Source organism: Oncorhynchus nerka, linkage group LG3, assembly GCF_034236695.1.
Source record: "Oncorhynchus nerka isolate Pitt River linkage group LG3, Oner_Uvic_2.0, whole genome shotgun sequence".
Classification (NCBI taxonomy): domain Eukaryota; kingdom Metazoa; phylum Chordata; class Actinopteri; order Salmoniformes; family Salmonidae; genus Oncorhynchus; species Oncorhynchus nerka.
The window spans coordinates 45,889,420-45,904,332 of record NC_088398.1 but is presented as its reverse complement, the minus strand read 5'-3'; the positions used below and the strand labels follow the sequence as shown (position 1 = coordinate 45,904,332).

The window sequence follows — 14,913 nt, the reverse complement described above, 5'->3', positions numbered from 1 at the left end:
AAAGATTTAGATGCACTATTGTAAAGTGGCTGTTCCACTGGATGTCTTAAGGTGAACGCACCAATTTGTAAGTCGCTCTGGATAAGAGCGTCTGCTAAATGACTTAAATGTAAATGGATTGATTGGGAGGGTTGACTGTACCCTACAGCTAAGTGACACAGGTATGCAATTCTACTACTACAGCTCTGCAGTCAGGGGAGACCGTGCACGCGCAAATGTGCATGCATGAGAGAGAGGGCGACAAGGCAAGGGCCACTCACTGGGCAGCGATCTTGAGGAACTTCTTGAGCAGCTGAACACGCTTGCTGAGCTGAGCACACAGACAGATCTCCGTGATCACCCACAGCTGAATCTCATTGAACCTCCTGAGGAACAGGTCCATGTTGGCAGTAGTCTTCTTGAAGTTCTTCCTCCCAAATGTATAGTAGATCAGCTCATGCTGTAGTACAGGGCAAGAGAGAAAGTCAATGATCGTGTCCCTGATAGTGATACATTATAATGGAAACTATATTGGTTTAATAGTTAATAGTCTAGAACCTTTTGAAGAAACCTTTTTGGTTCCAGGTAGATCGTTTTGGATTCCATGTAAAACCCTTTCTTCAGAGTGTCACAAAAGGGTTCTACCTGGAACCAAAAACAGTTCTACCTCCTATGGGGATAGCCAAATAGTGTAGGAAGACATAGCCTGCACCCAGAATGGCACACTATTCCCCATAGGGCAGGGGTCGAAAGTAGTGCAAGAAACATGTATAGGGAATAGGGTGCCATTTAGGTCGCAACCATAGAATCAAGTCATTCCTCATTCGTCATTGGTCTGAGGCACCTCATGTACACAGTGGAAGAGTTCCCAGTCGTAGAGAGTCATCTGGTAGGCCAGGTCTTTAGAGCTCATCAACTCAAAGCTGCCCAGGGAGCCTGTGGAGGGTCCTTCCTGCTCTGGTAAGGGCATCTGAAATATTGCGCAAATGTAATATACTGTATAATTTACAGTTGTCTGTATATCATTTTTCATCATACAATTCACACTGATATGAAATACAGGACTGTTTTGATAGCTACAATGACAATTCTACAACTATAACAAGTCAAATTGCAACAGTAGCCTCAGGCCAGTGAACATATGTCAGTCGATTAAAACAAATATATTCCATTAGAGAAACACAACATGAGACGCAACATGCTTCATAGTAACAGCTGCATGAGATGTAGCTTGTAGGAAAACCTCTGGGAATTAGTTGGGTGGGTCTGAATGCTTGTTTTTCTGCATTGTTAATTTGTTGGGCAATATGTTTTTTCTGCGGGGTATTTACGCACCAATGAATCCAGTTGATCCCCGGGACAGACAAATAGACGGCCGTTGATGCTGAGTGTGGAGAAAACGGAAATATCGTTGGGTTTTAGCACCACTTTATCTGAGGGAAAACAACAAACGAGCGATAATTAAAACATGATCCTATTAAATACAGTACATGAGCATGTTATTATGGTCTGTCCTGAAGTCGCATAACAAGGGTAAGGAAAAGATGGCGCTGCAGTGGATATCGACCGTTTTACGGGCTCCCGACCAATTCAAACCAAATCTTATTAGCCACATGGGCCGAATACAACAGTGACATGTTTACTTATGAGCCCCTAACCAACGATGCAGTGTTAAAAAACTACAGATAAGAATAAGAGATAAAAGTAACAAGAGCAGCATTAAAGAGCAGCAGCAAAATAACAATAGCGAGACTACAGAGTCAATGGGCGGGGGGGGGGGGGGGCACCGGTTAGTTGAGGTAGTATGTACATGTAGGTAGAGTTATTAAAGTGACTATGCATAGATGACAACAGAGAGTAGCAGTGGTGTAAAGAGGGGGGAGGGGGCAATGCAAATAGTCTGGGTAGCCATTTGATTAGCTGTTCAGGAATCTTATGGCTCGGGCGGTAGAAGATGTTTCGAAGCCTCTTGGACCTAGACTTGGCTCTCCGGTACCGCTTGCTGTGTGGTAGCAGTGAGAACAGTCTATGACTAGGTGGCTGGAGTCCGACAATTTTTAGGGCCCTCCTCTGACGCCGCCTGGCATAGAGGTCCTGGATGGCAGGAAGCTTGGCCCCAGTGATGTGCTGCGCCGTTCGCACTACCCTCTGTAGTGCCTTGCGGTCAGAGGCCGAGCAGTTGCCATACCAGGCAGTGATGCAACCAGTCAGGATGTTCTCGATGGTGCAGCTGTAGAAACTTTTGAGGATCTGATGACCCATGCCAAATCTTTTCAGTCTCCTGAGGGGGAATATATTTCATCGTGCCCTCTTCGCGACTGTCTTGGTGTGCTTGGACCATGTTAGTTTGTTGGTGATGAGGACACCAAGGAACTCTCAACCTGCTCCACTGCAGCCCCGTCGATGAGAAAGTGGGCGTGTTCGGTTCTCTTTTTCCTGTAGTCCACAATCATCTCCTTTGTCTTCATCACATTGAGGGAGAGGTTGTTGTCCTGGCACCACACGGCCAGGTCTCTGACCTCCTCCCTATAGGCTGTCTCATCGTTGTTGGTGATCAGGCCTACCACTGTTGTGTCATCGGCAAACTTAATGATGGTGTTGGAGTCGTGCCTGGCCGTGTAGTCATGAGTGTACAGGGAGTACAGGAGGGGACTGAGCACGCACCCCTGAGGGGCCCCTGTGTTGAGGATCAGCATGGCAGATGTGTTGTTACCTACCCTTACCTCCTGGGGGTGGCCGGTCAGGAAGTCCAGGATCCAGTTACAGAGGGAGGTGTTTAGTCCCAGGGTCCTTAGCTTATTGATGAGCTTTGAGGGCACTATGGCGTTGAACGCTGAGCTGTTGTCAATGAATAGCATTCTCACATAGGTGTTCCTTTTGTCCAGGTGGGAAAGGGCAGTGTGGAGTGCAATAAAGATTGCATCATCTGTGGATCTGTTGGGGCGGCATGCAAATTGGAGTGGTCTAGGGTTTCTAGGATGATGGTGTTTATGTGAGCCATGACCAGCCTTTCAAAGCACTTCATGGCTACAGACGTGAGTGCTACGGGTGTAAGATGGCGCCGGAGCAGACGTTTACGTTCCCCCAGCAAATTGTGTTTTTTGATTATTTATTTGAGGTTGTTCGTAACTTATTTTTTTACATATTTTGTACATAATGTTGCCGCTACCGTCTCTTATGACCGGAAATAACTTCTAGACATCAGGACCGCGATTACTAACCACGGCTTGGTAGAATCCTTTTTTTCCTTTCACGACTCTGACGAGCCCGACGCGAAGGATATACTGCTTCCTCGGGAACAGGCCTCGATCCCCATGATCTGCGTGAAGAGGGGGCAGAGGGGCCGAAGGGCGGGCTGCCTTCTGAGAATTCATAGGCTATCGAATAAACCCCCACTTCCCTCCATTCTGCTAGCAAACATGCAATCCTTGGAGAATAAAATCGATGAGTTACGCAGAAGATTAAACTTTCAACAGGACATTCAAAACTGTTACATCTTATGCTTCACGGAGTCATGGCTGAACGATGACAATATTAACATACAGCTGGCTGGTTATATGATGTAAATGGGCAGGATAAAACAGCGGCGTCTGGTAAGACAAGGGGCGGTGGACTATAATATTTTTGTAAATAATAGCTGGTGCACGATATCTAAGGAAGTCTCGAGTTATTGCTCACCTAAGGTAGAGTATCTCATGATAAGCTGTAGATCACACTACCTACTGAGAGAGTTTTCATCGTAGCTGTTTACATACCACCACAGTCAGAGACTAGCACTAAGACAGCATTGAACGAGCTGTATTCTGCCATAAGGAAACAAGAAAACGCTCACCCAGAGGCGGCGCTCCTAGTAGCCGGGGACTTTAATGCAGGGAAACTTCAACATTCACAAGGCTGCAAGTCCAGATGAATTACCAGGACGTGTACTGCTGGCATGCGCTGACCAACTGGCAAGTGTCTTCACTGACATTTTCAACCTCTCCCTGTCTGAGACTGTAATACCAATATGTTTTAAGCAGACCACCATAGTCCCTGTGCCCAAGAACGCCAACATAGCCTGTCTAAATGACTATCGCCCCGTAGCACTCACATCTGTAGCCATGAAATGCTTTGAAAGGCTGGTCAATAGCTCACATCAACACCATCATCCTAAACACCTTGCACCCACTCCAATTCGCATACCGCCCCAACAGATCCACAGATTACGCACTCTATTGCACTGCCCTTTCCCACCTGGATAAAAGGAGCGCCTATGCGAGAATGCTGTTCATTGACTACAGCTCAGTGTTCAACATCATAGTGCCCATCAATAAGCTCAGGACCCTGGGACTAAACACCTCCCTCTGCAATTGGATCCTGGACTTCCTGACGGGCTGCCCCCTGGTTTGGAGAGTATTTAACAACACATCTGCCACCTTGACCATGAACACGGGGGTACCTCAGTGTCCACAACGACAGGACTGTAATGGAGCGGGTCTAGAGCTTCAAGTTCCTCGTTGTCCACATCACTAAGGAATTAACATGGTCCACACTAACCAACACAGTCGTGAAGAAGGCACGACAACACCTCTTCTGAAAATAATTGGGCCCTCAGATCCTCAAAACGTTTTACAGCTGCACCACTGAGAGCATCTTGACTGGCTGCATCACCGCTTGGTATGGAAACTGCTTGGCAGCTACCCCCAAGCCATAATACTGCTGAATAGTTAATCAAATGGCTACCCGGACTATTTGCATGGAACCTTTTTAGCACCGACTCTCTTCCACTGACTCTACACACGCTCACCGGACTCACAAAACACACACATATGCATATTGACGCCACACACACACAACACACACAACACACTTTCCCACTCTTCACATACACTGCTGCAACTATGTTAATTTTCAATCCTGACTGCCTCGTCACTTTTTTTCCCCAGAGTCGTCCTCTAACTTTATTATCAAAGAAAATGGTCATAAATACTATGAAGAGGATGCACTCACGATAGCATTAGAACTGGCAATATTGCATTGATCATGACAGATGGGGGCATCCATCTCCCTCTGAATCCTCAGCAGAGAACTGGGCCCAGATTCTTAGCAGCAAAACAAATGCTAGTAAATAACAGATTTGTGGGCAATATGATTAGGGTCTCAGAGACAAAGGAGCAGTGCTTCTGGCTTTATATTACTACTTGGTACGGGTGAAGCGCAGGTCAAACATAGGCCAGAAAAGAGGTGGATCAGTACACCCTGGCAGAGACACTGGAATATCCATACAGCAAGTCCCAGCCGATGGTGGCAACATGCTGGTGTAGAATCTTATGAGTTGAAGCAAGCTTGCAGCAATATTGCCCCGACCTTTTCTCTATGCTGCAGGCCATGGCCCTCCTGTCCCTATACTGAGCATACACCGGGTAACTGAAACAGACCAATCCAGCACCAACACCCAATCATTTCTAGTAAATCAGGCCTGATTAATGAGCTTCATAGCATCTGTAAATAGCAGGCCATGTGTGGAAAGACTGTCAACCACCATCGTTTGATTAGCGTATAGCTGTGGCCCTTTTCACCTCCGGCCGAACTGAGGTTGACCAGGAGAAGGTCCTCCGCTGACCCCAGCTTGTCGGCCACCGCGCTGATGACCTCGCTGACCGAGGCGGCCATGGGGACCCGGATGGTGGTGTAGGTGTGGTCGCTGCAGTACACTTTGAACAGGACTGCATGGGGAGAGAGCACAGAGCACAATGCAGGTCCCTTAACATTTAGGGTTGAAGGATGGGTACTGGGAAGACAGATCAGAGGCCAGCGCATCAGCCTGGTCATGGTAGAGGTTCAAAACGGGTTAGAAAACACTGTGTGTCACTCCTGGCTGCAAGGCCAAAAGGCTCATGACTGCTAAACTGTGCTTTTCTATAGCTTATAGCTAGCTCTCTTCGAACGCATATCCTGCATGCTTTCACACACAGTATATATATATTTTTTTTAAATTTTCATTGTTGGACATAAGACTATAAAAACACCAGGAAATCAGCTCCAAGTGATTTTAATTTGGGAAATCTGTTCCCAAGTATCTCCACACATATTAGAGAGACACGTGATCATCTAACAATATAAACAAAGGTTTGAAATGATTGTTTTTGTCAAATATTAGATATATTTGGCCAGTTGGAAAACCCTGCACTATGCCATACTTACTCTCATCATTACTCTTGATGGCCTGTCGTTTCTGCAGCTTCTCATCCCCCATGCTGAACTGCCTCAACAGGATTTTGTGCTAGAACAGAACAGAACAGGACAGACAGAAGTGGTTCAGAAGTGTGTTGGTTCAACAACATGACAACAAAACCGTGGGTGGGAGTAGGATGTAGCTTGGGGAAATGTAGCTCGGGCTGCCAATTAAAACAAAAGCACAGAACATGACTGCAGTGCTTGGGTCATAGCTGGGTGACATACCTTTTGTTGAGAGGATCTGGCGTCATCTGAGCTGAGAAGGCAAACAAAGTGAGATTACACCATGCTACAGCCGGGGACACTAAAGATAAGTACAACGCAGTAACAATACATTCACACACTTACTTGTTTTTAACGATCTTCTCTAACTCTGGGAGTTGATCTTTCAGAGCAGGAATCACCCTGGCATCATCAGATACAGACACAAAGAACTCCTGGAGCACACAACACACTCTCAATGAGGAGAGATTAATGAGCCCAAACTCATTTGGATGATCAAATGACAAATCACTAATTACAGCAAACAGTATATTTTTAAGCAACAAGCTGAATAAGAGTGCCTATTAATAAAGGTTTGTGAGGAAGACGCGGGTTACCTCTGCAATGGCAACCTATTCTCTTCATAGGGCACTCGTTTTGACCAGGGCCCTATGTTCTATATAGGGAATAGGGTGGGACTTGGTATGCATCCACTGACCTCTAGGAAGGCGAGGGAGGCATCCTCCTCCTGCAGGTGGTCTCCATGTACTGAGGCCCACTGCAGCACCAGCCTGATCACCCTCCTCTTGTTGTTCAGGGTATAGTCAAGACGCTCCTGTTCTGAGCCCTGGGACGCCTCAGCATGGTAGGTGCAGGGCAGTTAAGGACAGAAACACGTTTGCGCGACATCATCTTCACTGATTCACATCTAGTCCAGGGGCCGTTTGTAGCAAGCGTCTCAGAGTAGAGGTTCTGATTCAGGATCCATGTTGCAATTTAAGTCACAATGAATATGATTATTTGGACAGGGCGGACCGGATCCTAGATCCTACTCTGCTATTTTTAATACATAGAAGGGATACTGATTCTCATCAGTAGAAATACACAGAAAAACATACAGTAATTATTTGCTATTTTCAGTGACTGAAAGGATATTGGGCCATGAGCACCGGACACAGCTGACTGTTAGGGATGAAGACGCAGTGCATGAGCACAAAGTCGTCCAGAGCTGGATCTGGGCAGACACAGAGAGAGAGAGAGAGAGAGAGCGCGACAGAGAAAAAGAGAAAGAGAAAGCGTGAGAGAGAGAGCAGAAGACAGACAGAGAGAGAGAGAGAGGGGGGCACCTGTGATGTCAGATGAAAGGATGCCAGACCAGGCTGACAGTACTACAGGCCTGATCACACATGGCTGCTGGCTCCGTCACCACAGACGGCTGGGACATGAAAGCAGCCAGGAGTTCAAGCGTAATTAGATCAGCCCTGTGATGCGCTGCTAATTATAAACATGAACAAACAGGTCATCAGCAGCATGGAGGCCGGATGCTCGCTCTCCTCTCTCTCTCTCTGATGATACAGAGGAGACAATCTAAGCACGACAGCCATGACGAACACAACACATGAATCTACATTAGTCAAATCAAATCTTATTTGTCACATGCGCCGAATACAACAGACGTAAGTAAGCACTTCACTGTAAGGTCTACAAGTCCTTAACCAACAATGCAGTTAAGAAAATTGCCCAAAAAGTAAGAGATAAGAATAAGAAATAATTCAAGAGCAGCAGTAAATGACAATAGCAGGGGGTACCAATACAGAGTCAATGTGTCAATGTGCGGGGGCAGGGCACCACCGGTTAGTTGAGGTAGTACGTACATGTAGGATGAGTTATTAAAGTGACTATGCATAGATGACAACAGAGAGTAGCAGTGGTGTAAAGAGGGGGGAGGGGGCAATGCAAATAGTCTGGGTAGCCATTTGATTAGCTGTTCAGTAATCTTATGGCTCGGGGGTAGAAGATGTTTCGAAGCCTCTTGGACCTAGACTTGGCTCTCCGGTACAGCTTGCTGTGTGGTAGCAGTGAAAACAGTCTATGATTAGGGTGGCTGGAGTCTGACAATTTTTAGGGCCTTCCTCTGACACCGCCTGGTATAGAGGTCCTGGATGGGAAGGAAGCTTGGCACTGGTGATGTACTGGGCCGTACGCACTACCCTCTGTAGTGCCTTGCGGTCGGAGGCCGAGCAGTTGCCATACCAGGCAGTGATGCAACCAGTCAGGATGTCCTCAATGGTGCAGCTGTAGAAACTTTTGAGGATCGGAGGACCCATGCCAAATCTTTTCAGTCTCCTGAGGGGGAATAGGTTTTGTCGTGCCCTCTTCCCAACTGTCGTGGTGTACTTGGACCATGTTAGGTTGTTGGTGATGATGTGGATGCCGAGCTCTCAACCTGCTCCACTGCAGTCACGTTGATGAGAATGGGGGCGTGCTCGGTCCTTCTTTTCCTGTAGTCCACAATCATCTCCCTTTGTTTTCATCACATTGAGGGAGAAGTTGCTGTCCTTGCACCACACGGCCAGGTCTCTGACCTCCTCTTTATAGGCTGTCTCATCGTTGTCAGGGATTAGGCCTACCACAGTTGTGTCATCGGCAAACATAATGATGGTGTTGGAGTCGTGCCTGGCTGTGCAGTCATGAGTGAACAGGGAGTACGGGAGGGACTGAGCACGCACCCCAGAGGGGCCCCCCGTGTTGAGGATCAGCGTGGCGGATGTGTTGTTACCTACCCTTACCACCTGGGAGCAGCCCGTCAGTAAGTCCAGGATTCAGTTACAGAGGGAGGTGTTTAGTCCCAGGGTCCTTAGCTTATTGATGAACTTTGAGGGCACTATGGTGTTGAACGCTGAGCTGTAGTCAATGAATAGCATTCTCAGATAGGTGTTCCTTTTGTCCAGGTGGGAAAGGGCAGTGTGGAGTGCAATACTGATTGCATCATCTGTGGATCTGTTGGTGCAGTATGCAAATTGTAGTGGGTCTATAGTTTCTGGGATAATGGCATTTCATGGCTACAGACATGAGTCTTACTCACATCGGCTGCGGAGAGCATTAAAAAAAGCATTAAAAAAAAAAGAGCATTAAAAAAAAATATATATATATATACACACATATACATACACACACAGTGGGGCGAAAAAGTATTTAGTCAGCCACCAATTGTGCAAGTTCTCCCACTTAAAAATATGAGAGAAGCCTGTAATTTTCATCATAGGTACACTAACTATGACAGACAAAATTAGAAAAAAAATCCAGAAAATCACATTGTAGGATTTTTAATGAATTTATTTGCAAATTATGGTGGAAAATAAGTATTTGTTCACCTACAAACAAGCAAGATTTCTGGCTCTCACAGACCTGTAACTTCTTCTTTAAGAGGCTCCTCTGTCCTCCACTCGTTACCTGTATTAATGGCACCTGTTTGAACTTGTTATCAGTATAAAAGACACCTGTCCACAACCTCAAACAGTCACACTCCAAACTCCACTATGGCCAAGACCAAAGAGCTGTCAAAGGACACCAGAAACAAAATTGTAGACCTGCACCAGGCTGGGAAGACTGAATCTGCAATAGGTAAGCAGCTTGGTTTGAAGAAATCAACTGTGGGAGCAATTATTAGGAAATGGAAGACATACAAGACCACTGATAATCTCCCTCGATCTGGGGCTCCACGCAAGATCTCACCCCGTGGGGTCAAAATGATCACAAGTGACCAACAGTGACCAAAAATCCCAGAACCACACGGGGGGACCTAGTGAATGACCTGCAGAGAGCTGGGACCAAAGTAACAAAGCCTGCCATCAGTAACACACTACGCCGCCAGGGACTCAAATCCTGCAGTGCCAGATGTGTCCAGGCCCGTCTGAAGTTTGCTAGAGAGCATTTGCATGATCCAGAAGAAGATTGGGAGAATGTCATATGGTCAGATGAAACCAAAATATAACTTTTTGGTAAAAACTCAACTCGTCGTGTTTGGAGGACAAAGAATGCTGAGTTGCATCCAAAGAACACCATACCTACTGTGAAGCATGGGGGTGGAAACATCATGCTTTGGGGCTGTTTTTCTGCAAAGGGACCAGGACGACTGATCCGTGTAAAGGAAAGAATGAATGGGACCATGTATCATGAGATTGAGTGAAAACCTCCTTCCATCATCAGCAAGGGCATTGAAGAGGAAACGTGGCTGGGTCTTTCAGCATGACAATGATCCCAAACACACCGCCCGGGCAACGAAGGAGTGGCTTCGTAAGAAGCATTTCATGGTCCTGGAGTGGCCTAGCCAGTCTCCAGATCTCAACCCCATAGAAAATCTTTGGAGGGAGTTGAAAGTCCGTGTTGCCCAGCAACAGCCCCAAAACATCACTGCTCTAGAGGAGATCTGCATGGAGGAATGGGCCAAAATACCAACAAGTGTGTGAAAACCTTGTGAAGACTTACAGAAAACGTTTGACCTCTGTCATTGCCAACAAAGGGTATATAACAAAGTATTGAGATAAACTTTTGTTATTGACCAAATACTTATTTTCCACCATAATTTGCAAATAAATTCATTAAAAATCCTACTATGTGATTTTCTGGATTTTCTTCCCTCATTTTGTCTGTCATAGTTGAAGTGTACCTATGATGCAAATTACAGGCCTCTCTCATCTTTTTAAGTGGGAGAACTTGCACAATTGGTGGCTGACATATATATATATATATGTATACACACACACATTTAAAAAAATATCACATAGGGTTGAAATATTTGTCATTGAAAATAAGAATTTGTTCTTTAAAAAAATGGTCCTTACACAGAAATACAATGGTCCACAGTGGCGAGAGATGTTATTGGAGTGACAGAGTGCTCTACTCTACCTGATTCGTTAAGGTGAGAGTCCAGTCGCATCATTTCCAGAAAGTGCTCCAGAATCTTCTCCGGTGTCCCGGACATCACAGTGTATCTGGAATGCCAGTGTCAATCAATCACCTACTTCATTAATCAAGACAAGTTTACTGCTAGTGCTCACTACTGTTCCTATGCCACACTTCAATGACCTGTGTCCTCTCAATACCTGGCTGTGATTACTACATTAGATACCACTGCTGTAGGTTTTAAGGGGATGGCTGGGTTTGAAAGGGTGTGGAAGCCTCTCCATAGGTAAAACACAGGAAGAGACCACCACTCGACCATAAGAATCAACACGCTACAGCCAGGCTGGTTGTGATTCGCTAGGTAAGGGGAGAGAGAGGACGAGGCGTGTCTGTCCCAAATGGGACCCTATTCCCCATAGGGCCCTGGTAAAAAGAAAGTAGGGAAAAGGATGCCGTTTGGGACGCAGGCGGTGTGTGCCAGTCACTCCACAGGGCAAGGAGAGGAGCTTGACACCCTCACACTCTTCATATGTGACTGGCGCTGTGGTTGATTAGAGGCCTACTCTGGCAGAGTGATTGTGACCCGCGGGGCCTGCCTTCTCCCCGGGAGCCCATCTCTCAGTCATTACCATTAATGTGTCTCTCTCCATTACTGCAGCCGCGGTCACTGACAGCAGCTGCCATTAAGACTAGCTAGTAGCTAACAGACGTCTGCAGCCTTGTAGCCTCAGTCTTGGCTTTACAATAGAACTTCTACCCCCGGCAACCAGATCCGCACTCCTATACACTCTTTAGCCGAGGGTAGCTCACAAACTCACCCCCTTTTTACACTCACTCTGTGCAAATTTTCAAGAGTCTCTCACACTAACCTCACTCCCTGTTATGAATCTAACGTCAAGAGACATTATCACACACATGACCCTCCCAACAGGAGAGAGTATCTCACACACCCACAGTCCCCTTTAACTTCCTAGTGAACTCTACCTCTACTGAACAGTGCTGCTACAGAAAGCAGTTCAATCATATTGTGAGGGGATGACTGGGTGAGACAGATAGAGAGTTAGCTCAGTACTTATAGTGTGAGGAGGTGGCTGTGGTGGTGGTGGAGCCATGGGTGGAGGCCTGGCTGCTGGGGCTCTTCTCCAGGACCAGAACATCCTGATAATGCTCTTTCAAACGCACCGTGTTGGCCTCCACATCCTGGACACACACAATTGATCATTATGTCATCATAAATCATTGTACTGTTGTTATATTTTATTATGTGTTGGCCTCCACATCCTGGACACACACAATTGATCATTATGTCATCATAAATCATTGTACTGTTGTTATGTTTTATTATGAAATGACATGCCTTTCCTAACGACTACAAGTGGTTGTTACCTGGATGTTAAGTTTTTGAAAATGAATAAATAAATTTCCGACTGAATAGTACTGTAGCAAATCCTGCAGAGTAGACCATCCCCCAAAATGGCTAGGATGACTTCTCTCTCCGACTCTAGTGGCATCTGGTAGTTAACATGGAGGCTGCACTACATTACATCATACCATCAGAACTATGGTACTGTAAGCATGGTGGATTAGTCTGCTAGTACAACTGACAGGGAGACTGGGCGGTCAGCATTTCGACTGAGGCGGAGTCACAAATGGCACCCTATTGTCTATGTAGTGCGCTACTTTTGACCAGGATGTGCAGTTCATAGGGAATAGGGTGTCGTTTGGGAAGCAGACTATGTGGCCCAGAAGCCCATCAGTCCAAAGCCAACAGGAGATTTACAGAGGAGGAGGACTCAATGAGCCGCATACAAAGGGTCTGCCTCTGTGAATCACACAGATGTCCATCATCCATCCGCTTTTCAGTAGACACAATAAAGACCCTGATATCCTATCAAAGTCCAATGCAAGCTGCACGTGGGCGGAGCTAAACAATAGGCTGTGGAGGGAGAATGTAGAGAGACTGATAGCCCAAACGCAGGCAGATGTCGATATTGATCTAGTATTGATGGTTGCAGCTTACAATCCAACCCTATTGTATGCAGCCGGTAATACACTCGTATCCCCTGTGGACCGGTTCGTACTGTGGACCGGTTCGTACTTAAAACATTCTCCACTCAGGCTGCAAAGGCGACGATTTCCTCCTGAACTAAACTCAGTAACAAACAAAAAATGTCCCTTTTTTATTACCCTGTCTTTCAAAGATAATTCCAAAAAATATATATTTTTGCAAATCCAAATAACTTCACAGATCTTCATTGTAAAGGGTTTGAACACTGTTTACCATGCTTATTCAATGAACCATTAACAATTAATGAACATGGACCTGTGGAACGGTCGTTAAGACACTAACAGCTTACAGACGGTAGGCAATTAAGGTCACAGTTATGAAAACTTAGGACACTAAAGAGGCCTTTCTACGGACTCTGGAAAAACAACTAAAGAAAGATGCCCAGGGTCCCTGCTCATCTGCATGAATATGCTTTAGGCATGCTGCAAAGAGGCCTGAGGACTGCAGGTGTGGCCAGGGCAATAAATTGAAATGTCCGTACTGTGAGACGCCTAAGATAGCGATACAGGGAGACAGGACGGACAGCTGATCGTCCTCGCAGTTGCAGACCACATGTAACAACACCTGCACAAGATCGGTACATCCAAACATCACACAGGTACAGGATGGCAACAACAACTGCCCGAGTTACACCAGGAAAGCACAATCCCTCCATCAGTGCTCAGACTGTCCGCAATAGGCTGAGAGAGGCTGGACTGAGGGCTTGTAGGCCTGTTGTCTGGTGAAGACCTGCCTTACATCACCGGCAACAACGTTGCCTATGGGCACAAACACACCTTCGCTGGACTGAAAAAAAAGTGCTCTTCACTGACGAGTCGCGGTTTTGTCTCACCGGGGGGTGATGGTCGGATTTGCGTTTATCGTCTAAGGAGTGAGCGTTACACCGAGGCCTGTACTCTGGAGCGGGATCGATTTGGAGGTGGAGGGTCCATCATGGTCTGGGGAGGTGTGTCACAGCATCATCGGACTGAGCTTGTTGTCATTGCAGGCAATCTCAAAGCTGTACGTTACAGGGAAGACATCCTCCTCCCTCATGTGGTACCCGTCCTGGAGGCTCATCCTGACATGACCCTCGGTGTAACGCTATCATGACAATGCCACCAGCAATACTGCTCGTTCTATGTGTGATTTCCTGCAAGACAGGGATGTCAGTGTTCTGCCATGGCCAGGGAAGAGCCCGGACCTCAATCCCATTGAGCACATCTGGGACCTGTTGGACCGGAGGGTGAGGGCTAGGGCCATTTCCCCCCAGAAATTTCCGGGAACTAGCAGGTGCTTTGGTAGAAGGGTGGGGTAACATCTCGCAGCAAGAACTGGCAAATCTAGTGCAGTCCATGAGGAGGAGATGCACTGCAGTACTTAATGCAGCTGGTGGCCACACCAGATACTGACTGTTACTTTTGATTTTGACCCCCCCCCTCTCCTTTTTGTTCAGGGACACATTCAATTTCTGTTAGTCACATGTCTGTGGAACTTGTTCAGTTTATGTCTCAGTTGTTGAATCTTGTTATGTTCAAACAAATATTTACACGTTAAGTTTGCTGAAAATAAACGCAGTTGACAGTGAGAGGACGTTTCTTTTTTTGATGAGTTTAGATTTACTGACAAGAAGAAGGAAAAAAACTGGGGAAAATATGCATGCTTTCTTCATGGCTAATGCTACTTCCTGATGTTGCACCCTGCATGCAGAATGCTGCAGCCTGATTGGCTGAACGCGATACGCAACATCCGGAACTAGCATTCCTTCCTAGGCATTAACCACT

The 14,913-nt window shown here is 46.4% G+C and overlaps 1 protein-coding gene across 3 annotated transcripts in view; it reads right to left on the bottom strand.

Moving 5' to 3' along the window:
- The window catches only part of LOC115109130 (rap guanine nucleotide exchange factor 4-like), a 50,195-nt gene that overhangs the window by 7,649 nt on the left and 27,633 nt on the right, over positions 1 to 14,913 (bottom strand). For all 3 annotated transcript variants that reach the window (XM_029633758.2, XM_029633751.2, XM_029633742.2), the window contains exons 11-21: positions 12,155 to 12,282; positions 11,086 to 11,171; positions 7,333 to 7,411; positions 6,896 to 7,046; positions 6,544 to 6,632; positions 6,421 to 6,451; positions 6,163 to 6,241; positions 5,538 to 5,684; positions 1,315 to 1,412; positions 824 to 949; positions 261 to 439 (exon numbers count right to left, since the gene is read on the bottom strand). In XM_029633758.2, the coding sequence (XP_029489618.2) occupies positions 261 to 439; positions 824 to 949; positions 1,315 to 1,412; positions 5,538 to 5,684; positions 6,163 to 6,241; positions 6,421 to 6,451; positions 6,544 to 6,632; positions 6,896 to 7,046; positions 7,333 to 7,411; positions 11,086 to 11,171; positions 12,155 to 12,282 (1,193 nt within the window). The remainder of the gene's footprint in view (positions 1 to 260; positions 440 to 823; positions 950 to 1,314; positions 1,413 to 5,537; positions 5,685 to 6,162; positions 6,242 to 6,420; positions 6,452 to 6,543; positions 6,633 to 6,895; positions 7,047 to 7,332; positions 7,412 to 11,085; positions 11,172 to 12,154; positions 12,283 to 14,913) is intronic.